General features: G+C 38.5%; 1 protein-coding gene across 1 annotated transcript in view; it reads left to right on the top strand.

Annotated features, from left to right (window-relative positions):
* The window catches only part of LOC111080671, a 116,997-nt gene extending 113,311 nt beyond the window's left edge, over nt 1-3,686 (top strand). Inside the window, 2 exon segments of the mRNA XM_041595407.1 lie at nt 1,962-2,886; nt 2,889-3,686. Of these exon segments, the coding sequence (XP_041451341.1) occupies nt 1,962-2,886; nt 2,889-3,376 (1,413 nt within the window). The 3' untranslated portion in view covers nt 3,377-3,686.
* The last annotated feature ends 19,267 nt before the right edge of the window (nt 3,687-22,953 follow it).

The raw sequence follows: 22,953 nt of genomic DNA, 5'->3' as shown, positions 1-22,953 counted from the left end.
ACGAAAGCAGCGGACACGTTCAGATAGCCTACCCGTTCGATCCAATACAGTAGGCCCAATATCGACCAACACTTCGAATGTAGGATGGTAGGAGTCTTCAGGTATAGTGATCGGAAGGGCTCGGTTTAGTAACGCTATGGTCGGATCCGAGACAAAGTACAGATCAGGCAATCGACCCAAGGAATTTTTCACATGGTTGACTTGAGACAGGGATAGGTCTAGCAAGCCGTCGATAAAGTCATGTCGTGACATGGGCACAAGATTATTAGATTCGTTTACCGAAGAACAAACAGTACCTGGAAAATTGAAATCACCAAGAACTATCATGTTGTCTTTATCTGATAGCGAGGAAGAAACAGTTTTTAAAGCGGACAGGTGATGCTCGTATATTACTATATATTATATCCAGTGAAGGTGGAATATACGAGCAAGTAATGAAAATGGATAAGCCTGGGAGAATCAAGTCTCGCTGAACCGTAGCCGACGCCCTATCCGACAGCCACTGCCGATCCTACATAGGCCGGAAGAGGAACCAGATTCTTTTAAGTAATGGTCGGCAAAGTCGCGGGCAGTAAGGGCATCGCCGGAGGAGAATCCAGATTACACGATAAAGAATGGACAGCTTTATCGTCGCAGAGGACACCGACCAGACGACGACGACCTTCACCGCCCAGAATGCCGCACCAAGGGCTAACGATTGGTGACCGACGCCAATTGCCTCTTTCCCGTTGTCAAGCGTCTCACACACAGCGCCAGTCATATAACACCCGTCGTCAGTCCCGAGACCGGAAATAAATATCTACCACTTGATACGGTAACTGACGAACCTGGGATCGGAATACCAGACGGAATACCTACATTGGAGGGTGTACCAGGACGCATGTTGCTGAAACGGCTAGTGTCAGATGTCCAGCGTAGCCACGGAGCCTCAGCAAAACGGGCTCGTTTCGGTCGAGTATACAACGAACAAAAATACGAAATCACGGCAGACATTTCAGAGATGGGAGCGGAGATAATAACAGTCAGTACTACCAATTAAACTAGCTCATCCTATCAGCGAAGATCGCGCCGATCGCCTCGAGACGATGTTTCGGCATGGAAAAAGAGAATAAATGGGGCCTGGAATTCGAAGTAGAGATCAACCTTTGAAAGTAAGAGTTGGTAAGCAGAAGACATAGAAAATCTGGTGCAGCATAGAGATCATACCTATACTGTACGAATAAAGTGAGATCATACATTGAAAAATTTCGTATATTCTAACCCCAAGAGTTAGGGCTGCGCACGTACACTCACGTGTATCAGCCCCGTTTCAGAGTCCCTCACTAACGTCCTCGCTATCCTTTAAGCCGCGGTCGAAGTGCTTAATGGTCCTTACCGATTCACTTCGATCGTCGCAAGACGGATTCAGGTCCCCGTCCAATTGAAACGTGTCACCAACCCGCAGCACGCATGTACAGTTGTGCTCTATGGTTCTACCGAGGCACACTTGCACGAGTACAGTTCCGCATTTAGTCTACTAGTTAAGAGTACTTTCTGGTTCCTACCTACACCCTGTCAGAGGTGCACGACCCCAGGTTTAGTTCAGCAATCAAGTTGTGCCCTCTGGTTCCTAACGATACACACTGACAGAGGTGCACGACCCACGTTTAGTTCAGCAAGCAAGGTGTGCTCTTTGGTTCCTACCGAAACACGTATATACGGGTACAGTCTCACGCTTAGTCCATCAGTCGTAGTGTGCTGTCTGGCTACTACCTATCGCTCCAAAAGTCACAGGACGCGCCTGCACCACATCAAAGGTCCTTCTATAAAAATGTCTTGTTAACCCCTGGCAGCCCTGAAATTACAGCCCTATACAAAACGACACTAAATATTAAAAATTGTAAGATAGATACCGAAAATTTACAAAAACAATAATTTTTTTTAAGCATTTGTAAACAGATTTTATTTATTTCTATTTTTAGGAACGTTTTCGGGACTCACTTAATCCCAAATCACTAAATCCCATCGATAACTCAAATCCATATCGTGACTTGGTCCAGAAATATGAGGCTTTAGTGGAGGTCCAGAGGACTTCCATTGCCGCCATGAACATTTTTGGTACCGACAAAGACAATGACAAGCCAAAAAAATGTAGTCCAAGTATTTTGAACCTGGAACCTGTTGGAATAAATGCGAACAAAGAGGATGGAATAGTGGTTGATAAATCAAAACAAACGAACGATGGACTAGGACGGACTTCAACTGAGCTGTCAGAAGTTGAAACTTCGTCATCGGGTTATTCAGATGACACAAGCAATAAGCACACGCAAACCGATGAGCGCCCGGGTTACTTTCTATGCTCAATTAGTGATGGAAAGGACTGTAAATTTAGTATTTACGACGATGTAAGTCCGATAGACTCCCATTTTCGTCACCGCCCTGAGTACAGAGAACTGTTTAAAGAAATATTTGGAGTGCTTAAGAAAGCCGCCCAGAATAATGAAGTAGGCGAAAAATTGCCATTGCTAGAAGAAGAATCTCATACTGTAAATCGAGTCTCATCAAAAACGGATATAATATCTCCAGTAACCCCTGTAATCGAAGAACAACTGGAGCGATTTATTGATGAAACTCAAAGCATAGCGTCATCTCTTACATCTAATCATTCGATAGCCATATCAGAGTGTATCACAAAAATAGAACGCAAGACAGCTAAAAAGCACTTAAATGATTTAAGAAGTTATCAAAACAAGTCACCAATGATCAAAGAAGCATCTAATTCGCAGCTTAATATGTCCAAGAAAAAATCATCTGTATGTGAAACAAAAATTCATCCTATTGAAGAAAATGGACGGATTTTCACTCCAATTAAGCGAGAACCACTAGAATATTTAACTGTGGGTGTTGGAATAAAAAAAAAAACCGTCGGAAGCATCGAAATCTATCCACATTTGGAGATCGTTTTGAGCGAAAATTATGGGATGACATAGACAAGAGAAGTTCTAGCAATGGTGACCATTATGATAATGTAAACTTTACTCCAAAATCTTCTGAAAAATTCAATACGGATTTCTATGGCCTTGGACGCGATGTTCGCAAGCGGGCCTCAGATTTGTATAACAATTGGAATGGTTCCCAAGTGGTAATCTATAACCGAAATATTAATACATCTCAATCTGCTAGTGGTCGTGTTATAGAGCTGAATGGAATTGAGTTTTATCATAATACTGTTTCACAAGAACTGCACAAGCTTAAAAAACTTGATCTGTCGTACGCGGACGTTCTGCGCCGCGCCGACACTTGTGAGCATATGCATTCAAAGTTTCGTAAGCAACGACTACACGCAAACGGCCTCAATTCTATAAAAAAAAAATCATCAACATCGTCAATAAAATAATTCTACGGTATTAATATTTTGCTAGAGGTCTTAAGGGCGTCAAACAGCTTAAATTCGATTCTAGTCTTATTTTATAATGTCAACTTTTCACGTTCCAAATATCATACATATGTTTTTCTGTAAGCTATTAATCAGTTTTAATTTTAATCTTACTTTCATATTTCATAATATATTTGAATTTCAGCTTTACAAACCTTGTTTCAAGATCAACTTTGAATTCCTGACGAAAAGGAAATGCAAAAACTATCTAACCATAAAAGAAGAAACAAAAAATTAATAAAGATTAAAGATCTCTGAAACATTTACTAAAATTTTTGCTTTTTTTTTCTTAGGCTTACTTAAAGCGTGTCTAGCGCAAATCACTCTGTGCTACATTGGTTGTGTACTTTTTACGAGAGCAATGTTATGTTGTACCAGTTAACACGAGTTGCAGTGCATCACTCCAGCTTAGAGGCAAGCGATATCCGAACTAGCGGATGCGCAGCCGGCAGCTGTGAAGAGGAGAAATCCGATCCTCAACATGCGCGCGACTTATGTATCCAGATGTATTTAAGCGAGCGTAATTATTACCGTAACTCCTCCCCCCTTAGTGAGAAGTGTGGCCATAATGTATAAATTGTCGAGACTTATACAGCGGTTACTAGGGATCGACTATAGAATTGGGCCAAAATTAAAAAATATAATTTTAATTTCTGTATCGTAATATTAATTTTTTTGATTACAACATGTGTGTATATTTAAAAGTAAAATTATGATATTTTTGTCTGTACTAAGATTATTTATTTATTTATTAATAGACAGTGAGGTTAAAGTTACAAACTAATAGCTAGGTATAGTACTAAATAGCGCTGGTTGCTGTGAGCTTCGGTTATGGTATTTTAATCTACCATTCTATTTCAGTTGCTGGCCGAGTTCCTAGTTTTGCAAATAAAGTCTTGCGAATTATAAATAACTTGTAATTCAGGACCCTGGACAGACTGACGCCTATCCCAGCCTGAGATAGGTCCTTACAATACAGTAATGCTACCCTTTTTAAGCCAAATTCGGAGCAAGATATAAAATATTAATTATATTGAAAGCATTCTGTTTTTCTTAAATTAAGCATTACAAAAAATAGCTCATTGTAGTAAAACTTCCCTTACCTCAAACGTGTGCATACTTTTTGTGCAAATTGTGAAAACATGTGTAGTCATTTGTAGTTCTACCAGGTGGCATCGCTTCAAAATGCCAAAACAGAACTAACAAACCATTTCTACACATTATTTCCATTGCATTTATGTCAAAAACCCCTGTTCGGCTAAGTGCAGACCCATGGCAGCACAAATAGAAGCAAAGCGATCATTATACCAAAAACTTCTAATTGTAATCAACTAAATTAGCAGTAGTTATAGAAGACAATCACAAAAGACAATCTGAACGCGAAAACGAGTCCGAAGCTCATCTGAGAAGCCTGCGCTGCCTCCGTAGTTCTTCGATGGCCAACAGTCCCGGTAAAAGCATTTTAATTAAGTTTACCGTAAAATGCAGATGTCTTTTTTTTTAACAGCTGATTGCTGTCATGCACGGAGAGTTGCCGAGTACATTGTTTTGTTTGACTCGCACGATAAGGGGTGTTTTTTTGCTTTGAAATTATAAAAGTACAGCTTTGAAAATGATAAAATTTTGATATGATAAAATCCATAAAACTGCAAAATTAACCCTATTCGAATTGAATCTTGAAAGGTGTCAACCCTAGCCTTAGTTCGAATTTGGTTTGTGACAATGCTAAGAAAAATTAAATCGCTCGGAATTCTGTGGCACGGCGGAAACGGCGCGGATTCCCATTTCACTAGTGATTTCTGTGGCACCCCTGATAATATAGTAATAAACCCCGTCTCGATTTTTTCATTCAGTCTAAAATATTTTCCACATGGTGCCGAAACCCGGGAAAGTGGCAACTGTCGGTATTCTATTCTATTCTACTTTAAAATATCTTACTGGCGTGTACTAGCGAATTACTCATACAAATTGTTCAGCGAGGCGAACAACATAAACAGCGATCAAAAAACTTAATTCAATAAAAAACCAGCGAAAACCAATATTACAGCGATGGATCCCACCTACCGATCATCTTGCCGAACACAGCTTAAAAATTTGTGCATCCAAATTGACAAATACCTAGTGAGCGAGTCCACAAACGATGAAAATTTGAGCATATTCTTACATCGACTAAAAAACGCTCATAATAAATTTAAAAAAGGCTGACGAGCTAGCTTTAAGCGGGCCCGTACAAGAATCGCAGAAAGAGAGAGATTATGAAATAATGCTTGAATACGACAAGAAATCTGTAAGTACAGTTGCCAAAGTGGAATTCTTGATAAAACGTTTAGCGGAATCTCTCAAAAGGGAGAGGCAGTCAGAGATAAAAAAATAGAGCACAAAACACGAGATCCGAAGAAAGCCACGTGCAAGTTGCTAAGCTTAAGCGAATCGATTTACGATAGTTCGATGGAGCTTTAGAAAATTGACTACCTTTTTAGTCCCAGTTCAAGTTCAATTTCACTATTTGAATGATTCCCTTACTAATGCGGCAGCAGCGCCTATGTCTGGAGTTATTCTAACTGAGTCTTGTTATAAAGATACTATTAGTTTGTTGCTTGAAGAATATGGAGACAAGGAGAAAATTACAGAGAAGTATATTCAGTAGATTCAGGTATACATCAGTCTCGATGAGCGCCTAGATCTCAGAGGCTATAAGAGCTAGAGAAACCAAATTTGGTTTCCACACTCATGTGATATCACACTGCTACAAGTGGTTTTCAAAATTTCACCCCGTCCCTTCCGCCCACACAAAGGACGAAAATCTGTGGTATGCACAATTTTAAAGATACAAAGATAAACTAAAAACGCAGTATCGTAGAGAATGCCCATATCTACCAGATTGCCGAATCTGAATCAGATCGGATCATAATTATAGCCAGAACGAAGAAATTAATTTTCAGTTGCTCCAGAAACTTTGGAGATAAAATTCGTTAACCAAACTTAAAAAATGAACAAAAATACCTGTTGGAAGGTTGTGGGCCCAACTGCCAATTGGGAACAAAGGAACGCGATCAGGTACCAAATCTACAACCCTTTTTCGTTTGCTTTATTCCCAATTGGAAGTTGGGTCCGCAACCTTCCAAAAGGTATTTTTTGTTCGACTTTTCCTGAGTTTTTAAAGTCAAAATTTCGTAAAAAATACCGCACAAAAGTTATAATTTTTGCATTTCAACGCTTTATATTTCCCAGACGGTAAGCTGAAATCACCAAGTGTTTGGGCATAACTTCTTTCTGTTTTAGATACACTAGTCATCACTAGAATTAGGCTGTGGCCCAAAATATAGATTCTTATAGATTTCGGGGCTTACAAATTTTTAACGAATTATGTTTTTTTTTATAGTGTAGTTTTTTTTAAAGAATTTTATAAAATCTGTTTTTTTTTGTGTTTTTTCAGAGGTAGTGCTTTTATTTTTCACATATGGGCAGTTCCTATCTGGCGTTACGTTACATTCGTATGACAAAATGTTGAAAAAAATAGTCAAAAAACTGAAATTTGGAAAAAATATTATCCTCGTTGAATATAATTTGGTTAGACCTATATTCACCAGAAAAATGGCAATAATCGAGCGTACGGTTTTAAAGATATAAGCCAAAGTATGACCTAAAAGTGCGTTACATAAAACAGAAGTGGTTTTCGAGGTTGGGGTACAAAATGGCAAAACTCTGCGAATTGGATAGGGCTATCTGAATAACATTTTTTGTGCTAATAAATGAAGTATTGAGAGTTAATTTTCAAACTTATTAAATGTAAAAACTTTTCCTCTTTTTTTGTTAAAAATCCGCGGAGGCATCTGGCGAACGTTACTGGCGTTACGTTACCAAATTCCGCGATTATAAAAGCCTAAAAATATACCTGTTAGCCAAGGTTCGACCAACGTTCTGATAATGGGTTTAGGTAGTTTAATATATTAGAAAGACTTTAAGGAGAAACTTTTATCAAGAATCATCTTCTTCCTAGGAGATAATAGTAAAAGAAAACATGTCTATAAAAATACCAGAAAATACCAAAAACGTGAATTTTTACTTATTTTCATAGGTTTTAGGATGAAAGTTAATGAAATTATATGTGAATAAAGTAAATTAGTTACCTTTCAATAAATTTAGAAAAAAATATCCGGAAAAAATTATATAGAAATCGGTTTTTATTGACTTTTTATGATTTTTGGCCTGGTGGACCTTTTGGCGGAACTGCCCATATCTTAAGTATCTTATATCTGGTTGCATAGATCTTTGCAGTTGCTGACAAACGCAGCTATAAATCCGACTCAGACGCTTTGTATCTGCAGCTTAACGCCTTGAAGATATTAAGCTTTCAAATTCAAATTTCATCAATTTTTGCGGTATTTTTTTTTTTCGAAATTTTGACTTTAAAAACTCGGGAAAAGTCGAAAAAAAATTATATCCTGTGACCTCTATTTTTTGGAAGGTTGCGGGCCCAACTGCCAATTGGGAACAAAGCGAACGAGAAGGGGTTGAATTTTTGGTAAAAAGTATTTTTTGTCTATTTTTTCACTTTTGAGGTTTGGTTAACGAATTTTAGCTCCACCGTTTATCCATAGATTTTAATGAACAATACCTTAAACCACGCCTAATTAATGCGTCTATCTAAAACTAAAAATGTTGGACAAGAATCATTTTGTTTTCGACTTTTCCCGAGTTTTTAAAATCAAAATTTCGAAAAAAATACCGCATAAAATAATGAAATTTGAATTTGAAAGCTTAATATCTTTCAGGCGTTAAGCTGCAGATACAATAGGTCTGGGTCGGATTTATAGCTTTTCAGGACTGCAAAGGTCTATGCAACCAGATATAAGATACTTTAGTTATGTGAAAAATAGAAGCACAACCTCTGAAAAAAACCATGAAAAAAATACCAGATTTTAAAAATTCTTTAAAAAAAAATTACACCATTAAAAAAATAATAAAGTACTACAACAATTTTTAAATCCCGAAATCTATCAGAAAAAGTCATTTTGGTTCACAGCCTAAATAAAAAGTTCAATTTTGTCGAGTAGTGTTATCTTTTCAAAAAAGCAAAGTTCTTTTCAACCAGACGTAAGCTACTGGAGTTATGTGAAAAAAAGCGCTATCTCTGAAAAAAGCTAAAAAAATATACCAGACTTCAAAAATTCTTCAAAACGAAGTTCTGCCATAGTAAAAAGACCAAAATTCTTTAAAAAAATTTAAAGTCCCATATCTATCAGAAAAAGTCGGGAAGGATCCTTGAGGAAAAAAAAAGTTCGATTTTGTCGAGTAGTGTAACTATTGCGTTAGGTAAAGTCACTCTTAATAAAGGCAATTTCTACCCAGTTACGACTCGAATATCATTGCATGCGTATGTGTGTTGACACAAAACGTGTCACTTTTGGAGACAAAGAACATTTTGAGAAGTGAATGTCGTTGTTTTCGTCGCGGCAAGCCAAATCATATCTCCAGATTTTTGCAAGAATCAGTTCATAAAGTGCGCAATATGTAGCGGTAGGTATATCACAGTATTGTGCGAAAAGAGTGATCAAAGCAGAGCATCATCCGATACGAAAATTGTACGATTTCTATTGTATCCAATGGATAATGGTAGCCAATGCACTTACGTGACCAAAACTTTGTCAAGCGATTAAGCTTTAGTAATAGGAAAGGAGAAAACTAAAATCTACGCATTTAGGGAATCAAAATAAGACAGGCGATCGAGGCGATGTTGTGTGGACAAGAATGGGTAGAGTTGTTGATCGAGAGTTCTTAATTTTAGTAATTGGGTGCGTTGCTTAAGACTATTTTATTTTCCGGAGGTGCTGACACACCGCTATTTGTGGAGAACCGTGGCTAGAGCCATGGTTCTTTGGCTCTTGTGTATATCAGTTTGATTATAATCAATAATTATTGTTCCAGACCAGTGGATGCGCTGACACTCCGCTGTTTGTAACGAGCCATGGCTAGAACCGTGGTTCGTTACAGTGCGAGAACGGGTCTTACGACCAGTGTCTTTTTCACCACTGTCGTTTTTCTCAATATTCTCGTCAGATATCTGCACATCCGGCAGCCTTTGCAAACTCTCGTGCGAATACTTATACCTTCGCTTACTGGTCAATGATTCCAACAGGTATCGGTTACCTTTTAGCAACTCCGCAACCAGGTCCTTTGAATTTAGGATCCAATATTGTCTGATGCCGGTCTTCACTTCTAAGCAAGACATGATCCCCAACCTTGTCTTTTACAATCTTTGCCTTATTCCTATCAACTCGCTTCCTTTTATATTTCGCATTATTTCCCATATTGACTTTGGCTAAAGCTCTTTCGGCTTACAATCCATTCTAGCTCCATCATTTATAGGCAACAAGCCCATTGGCCTAGCCTCTCTTCCAATCAATATATATTATATATATATAATTATATCCAGTGAAGGTGGAATATACGAGCAAGTAATGAAAATGGAAAAGCCTGGGAGAATCAAGTCTCGCTGAACCGTAGCCGACGCCCTATCCGACAGCCACTGCCGATCCTACATAGGCCGGAAGAGGAACCAGATTCTTTTAAGTAATGGTCGGCAAAGTCGCGGGCAGTAAGGGCATCGCCGGAGGAGAATCCAGATTACACGATAAAGAATGGACAGCTTTATCGTCGCAGAGGACACCGACCAGACGACGACGACCTTCACCGCCCAGAATGCCGCACCAAGGGCTAACGATTGGTGACCGACGCCAATTGCCTCTTTCCCGTTGTCAAGCGTCTCACACACAGCGCCAGTCATATAACACCCGTCGTCAGTCCCGAGACCGGAAATAAATATCTACCACTTGATACGGTAACTGACGAACCTGGGATCGGAATACCAGACGGAATACCTACATTGGAGGGTGTACCAGGACGCATGTTGCTGAAACGGCTAGTGTCAGATGTCCAGCGTAGCCACGGAGCCTCAGCAAAACGGGCTCGTTTCGGTCGAGTATACAACGAACAAAAATACGAAATCACGGCAGACATTTCAGAGATGGGAGCGGAGATAATAACAGTCAGTACTACCAATTAAACTAGCTCATCCTATCAGCGAAGATCGCGCCGATCGCCTCGAGACGATGTTTCGGCATGGAAAAAGAGAATAAATGGGGCCTGGAATTCGAAGTAGAGATCAACCTTTGAAAGTAAGAGTTGGTAAGCAGAAGACATAGAAAATCTGGTGCAGCATAGAGATCATACCTATACTGTACGAATAAAGTGAGATCATACATTGAAAAATTTCGTATATTCTAACCCCAAGAGTTAGGGCTGCGCACGTACACTCACGTGTATCAGCCCCGTTTCAGAGTCCCTCACTAACGTCCTCGCTATCCTTTAAGCCGCGGTCGAAGTGCTTTATGGTCCTTACCGATTCACTTCGATCGTCGCAAGACGGATTCAGGTCCCCGTCCAATTGAAAAGTGTCACCAACCCGCAGCACGCATGTACAGTTGTGCTCTATGGTTCTACCGAGGCACACTTGCACGAGTACAGTTCCGCATTTAGTCTACTAGTTAAGAGTACTTTCTGGTTCCTACCTACACCCTGTCAGAGGTGCACGACCCCAGGTTTAGTTCAGCAATCAAGTTGTGCCCTCTGGTTCCTAACGATACACACTGACAGAGGTGCACGACCCACGTTTAGTTCAGCAAGCAAGGTGTGCTCTTTGGTTCCTACCGAAACACGTATATACGGGTACAGTCTCACGCTTAGTCCATCAGTCGTAGTGTGCTGTCTGGCTACTACCTATCGCTCCAAAAGTCACAGGACGCGCCTGCACCACATCAAAGGTCCTTCTATAAAAATGTCTTGTTAACCCCTGGCAGCCCTGAAATTACAGCCCTATACAAAACGACACTAAATATTAAAAATTGTAAGATAGATACCGAAAATTTACAAAAACAATAATTGTGTTTTAAGCATTTGTAAACAGATTTGATTTATTTCTATTTTTAGGAACGTTTTCGGGACTCACTTAATCCCAAATCACTAAATCCCATCGATAACTCAAATCCATATCGTGACTTGGTCCAGAAATATGAGGCTTTAGTGGAGGTCCAGAGGACTTCCATTGCCGCCATGAACATTTTTGGTACCGACAAAGACAATGACAAGCCAAAAAAATGTAGTCCAAGTATTTTGAACCTGGAACCTGTTGGAATAAATGCGAACAAAGAGGATGGAATAGTGGTTGATAAATCAAAACAAACGAACGATGGACTAGGACGAACTTCAACTGAGCTGTCAGAAGTTGAAACTTCGTCATCGGGTTATTCAGATGACACAAGCAATAAGCACACGCAAACCGATGAGCGCCCGGGTTACTTTCTATGCTCAATTAGTGATGGAAAGGACTGTAAATTTAGTATTTACGACGATGTAAGTCCGATAGACTCCCATTTTCGTCACCGCCCTGAGTACAGAGAACTGTTTAAAGAAATATTTGGAGTGCTTAAGAAAGCCGCCCAGAATAATGAAGTAGGCGAAAAATTGCCATTGCTAGAAGAAGAATCTCATACTGTAAATCGAGTCTCATCAAAAACGGATATAATATCTCCAGTAACCCCTGTAATCGAAGAACAACTGGAGCGATTTATTGATGAAACTCAAAGCATAGCGTCATCTCTTACATCTAATCATTCGATAGCCATATCAGAGTGTATCACAAAAATAGAACGCAAGACAGCTAAAAAGCACTTAAATGATTTAAGAAGTTATCAAAACAAGTCACCAATGATCAAAGAAGCATCTAATTCGCAGCTTAATATGTCCAAGAAAAAATCATCTGTATGTGAAACAAAAATTCATCCTATTGAAGAAAATGGACGGATTTTCACTCCAATTAAGCGAGAACCACTAGAATATTTAACTGTGGGTGTTGGAATAAAAAAAAAAACCGTCGGAAGCATCGAAATCTATCCACATTTGGAGATCGTTTTGAGCGAAAATTATGGGATGACATAGACAAGAGAAGTTCTAGCAATGGTGACCATTATGATAATGTAAACTTTACTCCAAAATCTTCTGAAAAATTCAATACGGATTTCTATGGCCTTGGACGCGATGTTCGCAAGCGGGCCTCAGATTTGTATAACAATTGGAATGGTTCCCAAGTGGTAATCTATAACCGAAATATTAATACATCTCAATCTGCTAGTGGTCGTGTTATAGAGCTGAATGGAATTGAGTTTTATCATAATACTGTTTCACAAGAACTGCACAAGCTTAAAAAACTTGATCTGTCGTACGCGGACGTTCTGCGCCGCGCCGACACTTGTGAGCATATGCATTCAAAGTTTCGTAAGCAACGACTACACGCAAACGGCCTCAATTCTATAAAAAAAAAATCATCAACATCGTCAATAAAATAATTCTACGGTATTAATATTTTGCTAGAGGTCTTAAGGGCGTCAAACAGCTTAAATTCGATTCTAGTCTTATTTTATAATGTCAACTTTTCACGTTCCAAATATCATACATATGTTTTTCTGTAAGCTATTAATCAGTTTTAATTTTAATCTTACTTTCATATTTCATAATATATTTGAATTTCAGCTTTACAAACCTTGTTTCAAGATCAACTTTGAATTCCTGACGAAAAGGAAATGCAAAAACTATCTAACCATAAAAGAAGAAACAAAAAATTAATAAAGATTAAAGATCTCTGAAACATTTACTAAAATTTTTGCTTTTTTTTCTTAGGCTTACTTAAAGCGTGTCTAGCGCAAATCACTCTGTGCTACATTGGTTGTGTACTTTTTACGAGAGCAATGTTATGTTGTACCAGTTAACACGAGTTGCAGTGCATCACTCCAGCTTAGAGGCAAGCGATATCCGAACTAGCGGATGCGCAGCCGGCAGCTGTGAAGAGGAGAAATCCGATCCTCAACATGCGCGCGACTTATGTATCCAGATGTATTTAAGCGAGCGTAATTATTACCGTAACTCCTCCCCCTTAGTGAGAAGTGTGGCCATAATGTATAAATTGTCGAGACTTATACAGCGGTTACTAGGGATCGACTATAGAATTGGGCCAAAATTAAAAAATATAATTTTAATTTCTGTATCGTAATATTAATTTTTTTGATTACAACATGTGTGTATATTTAAAAGTAAAATTATGATATTTTTGTCTGTACTAAGATTATTTATTTATTTATTAATAGACAGTGAGGTTAAAGTTACAAACTAATAGCTAGGTATAGTACTAAATAGCGCTGGTTGCTGTGAGCTTCGGTTATGGTATTTTAATCTACCATTCTATTTCAGTTGCTGGCCGAGTTCCTAGTTTTGCAAATAAAGTCTTGCGAATTATAAATAACTTGTAATTCAGGACCCTGGACAGACTGACGCCTATCCCAGCCTGAGATAGGTCCTTACAATACAGTAATGCTACCCTTTTTAAGCCAAATTCGGAGCAAGATATTAAATATTAATTATATTGAAAGCATTCTGTTTTTCTTAAATTAAGCATTACAAAAAATAGCTCATTGTAGTAAAACTTCCTTTACGTCAAACGTGTGCATACTTTTTGTGCAAATTGTGAAAACATGTGTAGTCATTTGTAGTTCTACCAGGTGGCATCGCTTCAAAATGCCAAAACAGAACTAACAAACCATTTCTACACATTATTTCCATTGCATTTATGTCAAAAACCCCTGTTCGGCTAAGTGCAGACCCATGGCAGCACAAATAGAAGCAAAGCGATCATTATACCAAAAACTTCTAATTGTAATCAACTAAATTAGCAGTAGTTATAGAAGACAATCACAAAAGACAATCTGAACGCGAAAACGAGTCCGAAGCTCATCTGAGAAGCCTGCGCTGCCTCCGTAGTTCTTCGATGGCCAACAGTCCCGGTAAAAGCATTTTAATTAAGTTTACCGTAAAATGCAGATGTCTTTTTTTTAACAGCTGATTGCTGTCATGCACGGAGAGTTGCCGAGTACATTGTTTTGTTTGACTCGCACGATAAGGGGTGTTTTTTTGCTTTGAAATTATAAAAGTACAGCTTTGAAAATGATAAAATTTTGATATGATAAAATCCATAAAACTGCAAAATTAACCCTATTCGAATTGAATCTTGAAAGGTGTCAACCCTAGCCTTAGTTCGAATTTGGTTTGTGACAATGCTAAGAAAAATTAAATCGCTCGGAATTCTGTGGCACGGCGGAAACTTTGAAGCGGAAATCCTCTGCGCGGATTCCCATTTCACTAGTGATTTCTGTGGCACCCCTGATAATATAGTAATAAACCCCGTCTCGTAGCATACAGACCGTTCCTGTTCCGAAGATTTTTTCATTCAGTCTAAAATATTTTCCACATGGTGCCGAAACCCGGGAAAGTGGCAACTGTCGGTATTCTATTCTATTCTACTTTAAAATACCTTACTGGCGTGTACTAGCGAATTACTCATACAAATTGTTCAGCGAGGCGAACAACATAAACAGCGATCAAAAAACTTAATTCAATAAAAAATCAGCGAAAACCAATATTACAGCGATGGATCCCACCTACCGATCATCTTGCCGAACACAGCTTAAAAATTTGTGCATCCAAATTGACAAATACCTAGTGAGCGAGTCCACAAACGATGAAAATTTGAGCATATTCTTACATCGACTAAAAAACGCTCATAATAAATTTAAAAAAGGCTGACGAGCTAGCTTTAAGCGGGCCCGTACAAGAATCACAGAAAGAGAGAGATTATGAAATAATGCTTGAATACGACAAGAAATCTGTAAGTACAGTTGCCAAAGTGGAATTCTTGATAAAACGTTTAGCGGAATCTCTCAAAAGGGAGAGGCAGTCAGAGATAAAAAATAGAGCACAAAACACGAGATCCGAAGAAAGCCACGTGCAAGTTGCTAAGCTTAAGCGAATCGATTTACGATAGTTCGATGGAGCTTTAGAAAATTGACTACCTTTTTAGTCCCAGTTCAAGTTCAATTTCACTATTTGAATGATGCCCTTACTAATGCGGCAGCAGCGCCTATGTCTGGAGTTATTCTAACTGAGTCTTGTTATAAAGATACTATTAGTTTGTTGCTTGAAGAATATGGAGACAAGGAGAAAATTACAGAGAAGTATATTCAGTAGATTCAGGTATACATCAGTCTCGATGAGCGCCTAGATCTCAGAGGCTATAAGAGCTAGAGAAACCAAATTTGGTTTCCACACTCATGTGATATCACACTGCTACAAGTGGTTTTCAAAATTTCACCCCGTCCCTTCCGCCCACACAAAGGACGAAAATCTGTGGTATGCACAATTTTAAAGATACAAAGATAAACTAAAAACGCAGTATCGTAGAGAATGCCCATATCTACCAGATTGCCGAATCTGAATCAGATCGGATCATAATTATAGCCAGAACGAAGAAATTAATTTTCAGTTGCTCCAGAAACTTTGGAGATAAAATTCGTTAACCAAACTTAAAAAATGAACAAAAATACCTGTTGGAAGGTTGTGGGCCCAACTGCCAATTGGGAACAAAGGAACGCGATCAGGTACCAAATCTACAACCCTTTTTCGTTTGCTTTATTCCCATTGGAAGTTGGGTCCGCAACCTTCCAAAAGGTATTTTTTGTTCGACTTTTCCTGAGTTTTTAAAGTCAAAATTTCGTAAAAAATACCGCACAAAAGTTATAATTTTTGCATTTCAACGCTTTATATTTCCCAGACGGTAAGCTGAAATCACCAAGTGTTTGGGCATAACTTCTTTCTGTTTTAGATACACTAGTCATCACTAGAATTAGGCTGTGGCCCAAAATATAGATTCTTATAGATTTCGGGGCTTACAAATTTTTAACGAATTATGTTTTTTTTTATAGTGTAGTTTTTTTTAAAGAATTTTATAAAATCTGTTTTTTTTTTGTGTTTTTTCAGAGGTAGTGCTTTTATTTTTCACATATCTTAAGTATCTTATATCTGGTTGCATAGATCTTTGCAGTTGCTGACAAACGCAGCTATAAATCCGACTCAGACGCTTTGTATCTGCAGCTTAACGCCTTGAAGATATTAAGCTTTCAAATTCAAATTTCATCAATTTTTGCGGTATTTTTTTTTTCGAAATTTTGACTTTAAAAACTCGGGAAAAGTCGAAAAAAAATTATATCCTGTGACCTCTATTTTTTGGAAGGTTGCGGGCCCAACTGCCAATTGGGAACAAAGCGAACGAGAAGGGGTTGAATTTTTGGTAAAAAGTATTTTTTGTCTATTTTTTCACTTTTGAGGTTTGGTTAACGAATTTTAGCTCCACCGTTTATCCATAGATTTTAATGAACAATACCTTAAACCACGCCTAATTAATGCGTCTATCTAAAACTAAAAATGTTGGACAAGAATCATTTTGTTTTCGACTTTTCCCGAGTTTTTAAAATCAAAATTTCGAAAAAAAATACCGCATAAAATAATGAAATTTGAATTTGAAAGCTTAATATCTTTCAGGCGTTAAGCTGCAGATACAAGGTCTGGGTCGGATTTATAGCTTTTCAGGACTGCAAAGGTCTATGCAACCAGATATAAGATACTTTAGTTATGTGAAAAATAGAAGCACAACCTCTGAAAAAAACCATGAAAAAAATACCAGATTTTAAAAATTCTTAAAAAAAAAAGTACACCATTAAAAAAATAATAAAGTACTACAACAATTTTTAAATCCCGAAATCTATCAGAAAAAGTCATTTTGGTTCACAGCCTAAATAAAAAGTTCAATTTTGTCGAGTAGTGTTATCTTTTCAAAAAAGCAAAGTTCTTTTCAACCAGACGTAAGCTACTGGAGTTATGTGAAAAAAAAACGCTATCTCTGAAAAAAGCTAAAAAAATATACCAGACTTCAAAAATTCTTCAAAACGAAGTTCTGCCATAGTAAAAAGACCAAAATTCTTTAAAAAAATTTAAAGTCCCATATCTATCAGAAAAAGTCGGGAAGGATCCTTGAGGAAAAAAAAAAGTTCGATTTTGTCGAGTAGTGTAACTATTGCGTTAGGTAAAGTCACTCTTAATAAAGGCAATTTCTACCCAGTTACGACTCGAATATCATTGCATGCGTATGTGTGTTGACACAAAACGTGTCACTTTTGGAGACAAAGAACATTTTGAGAAGTGAATGTCGTTGTTTTCGTCGCGGCAAGCCAAATCATATCTCCAGATTTTTGCAAGAATCAGTTCATAAAGTGCGCAATATGTAGCGGTAGGTATATCACAGTATTGTGCGAAAAGAGTGATCAAAGCAGAGCATCATCCGATACGAAAATTGTACGATTTCTATTGTATCCAATGGATAATGGTAGCCAATGCACTTACGTGACCAAAACTTTGTCAAGCGATTAAGCTTTAGTAATAGGAAAGGAGAAAACTAAAATCTACGCATTTAGGGAATCAAAATAAGACAGGCGATCGAGGCGATGTTGTGTGGACAAGAATGGGTAGAGTTGTTGATCGAGAGTTCTTAATTTTAGTAATTGGGTGCGTTGCTTAAGACTATTTTATTTTCCGGAGGTGCTGACACACCGCTATTTGTGGAGAACCGTGGCTAGAGCCATGGTTCTTTGGCTCTGTGTATATCAGTTTGATTATAATCAATAATTATTGTTCCAGACCAGTGGATGCGCTGACACTCCGCTGTTTGTAACGAGCCATGGCTAGAACCGTGGTTCGTTACAGTGCGAGAACGGGTCTTACGACCAGTGTCTTTTTCACCACTGTCGTTTTTCTCAATATTCTCGTCAGATATCTGCACATCCGGCAGCCTTTGCAAACTCTCGTGCGAATACTTATACCTTCGCTTACTGGTCAATGATTCCAACAGGTATCGGTTACCTTTTAGCAACTCCGCAACCAGGTCCTTTGAATTTAGGATCCAATATTGTCTGATGCCGGTCTTCACTTCTAAGCAAGACATGATCCCCAACCTTGTCTTTTACAATCTTTGCCTTATTCCTATCAACTCGCTTCCTTTTATATTTCGCATTATTTCCCATATTGACTTTGGCTAAAGCTCTTTCGGCTTACAATCCATTCTAGCTCCATCATTTATAGGCAACAAGCCCATTGGCCTAGCCTCTCTTCCAATCAATATATATTATATATATATAATTATATCCAGTGAAGGTGGAATATACGAGCAAGTAATGAAAATGGAAAAGCCTGGGAGAATCAAGTCTCGCTGAACCGTAGCCGACGCCCTATCCGACAGCCACTGCCGATCCTACATAGGCCGGAAGAGGAACCAGATTCTTTTAAGTAATGGTCGGCAAAGTCGCGGGCAGTAAGGGCATCGCCGGAGGAGAATCCAGATTACACGATAAAGAATGGACAGCTTTATCGTCGCAGAGGACACCGACCAGACGACGACGACCTTCACCGCCCAGAATGCCGCACCAAGGGCTAACGATTGGTGACCGACGCCAATTGCCTCTTTCCCGTTGTCAAGCGTCTCACACACAGCGCCAGTCATATAACACCCGTCGTCAGTCCCGAGACCGGAAATAAATATCTACCACTTGATACGGTAACTGACGAACCTGGGATCGGAATACCAGACGGAATACCTACATTGGAGGGTGTACCAGGACGCATATTGCTGAAACGGCTAGTGTCAGATGTCCAGCGTAGCCACGGAGCCTCAGCAAAACGGGCTCGTTTCGGTCGAGTATACAACGAACAAAAATACGAAATCACGGCAGACATTTCAGAGATGGGAGCGGAGATAATAACAGTCAGTACTACCAATTAAACTAGCTCATCCTATCAGCGAAGATCGCGCCGATCGCCTCGAGACGATGTTTCGGCATGGAAAAAGAGAATAAATGGGGCCTGGAATTCGAAGTAGAGATCAACCTTTGAAAGTAAGAGTTGGTAAGCAGAAGACATAGAAAATCTGGTGCAGCATAGAGATCATACCTATACTGTACGAATAAAGTGAGATCATACATTGAAAAATTTCGTATATTCTAACCCCAAGAGTTAGGGCTGCGCACGTACACTCACGTGTATCAGCCCCGTTTCAGAGTCCCTCACTAACGTCCTCGCTATCCTTTAAGCCGCGGTCGAAGTGCTTTATGGTCCTTACCGATTCACTTCGATCGTCGCAAGACGGATTCAGGTCCCCGTCCAATTGAAACGTGTCACCAACCCGCAGCACGCATGTACAGTTGTGCTCTATGGTTCTACCGAGGCACACTTGCACGAGTACAGTTCCGCATTTAGTCTACTAGTTAAGAGTACTTTCTGGTTCCTACCTACACCCTGTCAGAGGTGCACGACCCCAGGTTTAGTTCAGCAATCAAGTTGTGCCCTCTGGTTCCTAACGATACACACTGACAGAGGTGCACGACCCACGTTTAGTTCAGCAAGCAAGGTGTGCTCTTTGGTTCCTACCGAAACACGTATATACGGGTACAGTCTCACGCTTAGTCCATCAGTCGTAGTGTGCTGTCTGGCTACTACCTATCGCCCCAAAAGTCACAGGACGCGCCTGCACCACATCAAAGGTCCTTCTATAAAAATTTCTTGTTAACCCCTGGCAGCCCTGAAATTACAGCCCTATACAAAACGACACTAAATATTAAAAATTGTAAGATAGATACCGAAAATTTACAAAAACAATAATTGTGTTTTAAGCATTTGTAAACAGATTTGATTTATTTCTATTTTTAGGAACGTTTTCGGGACTCACTTAATCCCAAATCACTAAATCCCATCGATAACTCAAATCCATATCGTGACTTGGTCCAGAAATATGAGGCTTTAGTGGAGGTCCAGAGGACTTCCATTGCCGCCATGAACATTTTTGGTACCGACAAAGACAATGACAAGCCAAAAAAATGTAGTCCAAGTATTTTGAACCTGGAACCTGTTGGAATAAATGCGAACAAAGAGGATGGAATAGTGGTTGATAAATCAAAACAAACGAACGATGGACTAGGACGGACTTCAACTGAGCTGTCAGAAGTTGAAACTTCGTCATCGGGTTATTCAGATGACACAAGCAATAAGCACACGCAAACCGATGAGCGCCCGGGTTACTTTCTATGCTCAATTAGTGATGGAAAGGACTGTAAATTTAGTATTTACGACGATGTAAGTCCGATAGACTACCATTTTCGTCACCGCCCTGAGTACAGAGAACTGTTTAAAGAAATATTTGGAGTGCTTAAGAAAGCCGCCCAGAATAATGAAGTAGGCGAAAAATTGCCATTGCTAGAAGAAGAATCTCATACTGTAAATCGAGTCTCATCAAAAACGGATATAATATCTCCAGTAACCCCTGTAATCGAAGAACAACTGGAGCGATTTATTGATGAAACTCAAAGCATAGCGTCATCTCTTACATCTAATCATTCGATAGCCATATCAGAGTGTATCACAAAAATAGAACGCAAGACAGCTAAAAAGCACTTAAATGATTTAAGAAGTTATCAAAACAAGTCACCAATGATCAAAGAAGCATCTAATTCGCAGCTTAATATGTCCAAGAAAAAATCATCTGTATGTGAAACAAAAATTCATCCTATTGAAGAAAATGGACGGATTTTCACTCCAATTAAGCGAGAACCACTAGAATATTTAACTGTGGGTGTTGGAATAAAAAAAAAAACCGTCGGAAGCATCGAAATCTATCCACATTTGGAGATCGTTTTGAGCGAAAATTATGGGATGACATAGACAAGAGAAGTTCTAGCAATGGTGACCATTAGGATAAGGTAAACTTTACTCCAAAATCTTCTGAAAAATTCAATACGGATTTCTATGGCCTTGGACGCGATGTTCGCAAGCGGGCCTCAGATTTGTATAACAATTGGAATGGTTCCCAAGTGGTAATCTATAACCGAAATATTAATACATCTCAATCTGCTAGTGGTCGTGTTATAGAGCTGAATGGAATTGAGTTTTATCATAATACTGTTTCACAAGAACTGCACAAGCTTAAAAAACTTGATCTGTCGTACGCGGACGTTCTGCGCCGCGCCGACACTTGTGAGCATATGCATTCAAAGTTTCGTAAGCAACGACTACACGCAAACGGCCTCAATTCTATAAAAAAAAAATCATCAACATCGTCAATAAAATAATTCTACGGTATTAATATTTTGCTAGAGGTCTTAAGGGCGTCAAACAGCTTAAATTCGATTCTAGTCTTATTTTATAATGTCAACTTTTCACGTTCCAAATATCATACATATGTTTTTCTGTAAGCTATTAATCAGTTTTAATTTTAATCTTACTTTCATATTTCATAATATATTTGAATTTCAGCTTTACAAACCTTGTTTCAAGATCAACTTTGAATTCCTGACGAAAAGGAAATGCAAAAACTATCTAACCATAAAAGAAGAAACAAAAAATTAATAAAGATTAAAGATCTCTGAAACATTTACTAAAATTTTTGCTTTTTTTTCTTAGGCTTACTTAAAGCGTGTCTAGCGCAAATCACTCTGTGCTACATTGGTTGTGTACTTTTTACGAGAGCAATGTTATGTTGTACCAGTTAACACGAGTTGCAGTGCATCACTCCAGCTTAGAGGCAAGCGATATCCGAACTAGCGGATGCGCAGCCGGCAGCTGTGAAGAGGAGAAATCCGATCCTCAACATGCGCGCGACTTATGTATCCAGATGTATTTAAGCGAGCGTAATTATTACCGTAACTCCTCCCCCCTTAGTGAGAAGTGTGGCCATAATGTATAAATTGTCGAGACTTATACAGCGGTTACTAGGGATCGACTATAGAATTGGGCCAAAATTAAAAAATATAATTATAATTTCTGTATCGTAATATTAATTTTTTTGATTACAACATGTGTGTATATTTAAAAGTAAAATTATGATATTTTTGTCTGTACTAAGAATTTTTATTTATTTATTAATAGACAGTGAGGTTAAAGTTACAAACTAATAGCTAGGTATAGTACTAAATAGCGCTGGTTGCTGTGAGCTTCGGTTATGGTATTTTAATCTACCATTCTATTTCAGTTGCTGGCCGAGTTCCTAGTTTTGCAAATAAAGTCTTGCGAATTATAAATAACTTGTAATTCAGGACCCTGGACAGACTGACGCCTATCCCAGCCTGAGATAGGTCCTTACAATACAGTAATGCTACCCTTTTTAAGCCAAATTCGGAGCAAGATATTAAATATTAATTATATTGAAAGCATTCTGTTTTTCTTAAATTAAGCATTACAAAAAATAGCTCATTGTAGTAAAACTTCCTTTACGTCAAACGTGTGCATACTTTTTGTGCAAATTGTGAAAACATGTGTAGTCATTTGTAGTTCTACCAGGTGGCATCGCTTCAAAATGCCAAAACAGAACTAACAAACCATTTCTACACATTATTTCCATTGCATTTATGTCAAAAACCCCTGTTCGGCTAAGTGCAGACCCATGGCAGCACAAATAGAAGCAAAGTGATCATTATACCAAAAACTTCTAATTGTAATCAACTAAATTAGCAGTAGTTATAGAAGACAATCACAAAAGACAATCTGAACGCGAAAACGAG

This window comes from Drosophila obscura, unplaced genomic scaffold (assembly GCF_018151105.1).
Source record: "Drosophila obscura isolate BZ-5 IFL unplaced genomic scaffold, ASM1815110v1 contig_58, whole genome shotgun sequence".
NCBI lineage: Eukaryota > Metazoa > Arthropoda > Insecta > Diptera > Drosophilidae > Drosophila > Drosophila obscura.
The sequence above is the reverse complement of the archived record's forward strand: the minus strand, read 5'-3'. Positions and strand labels throughout refer to the sequence as shown.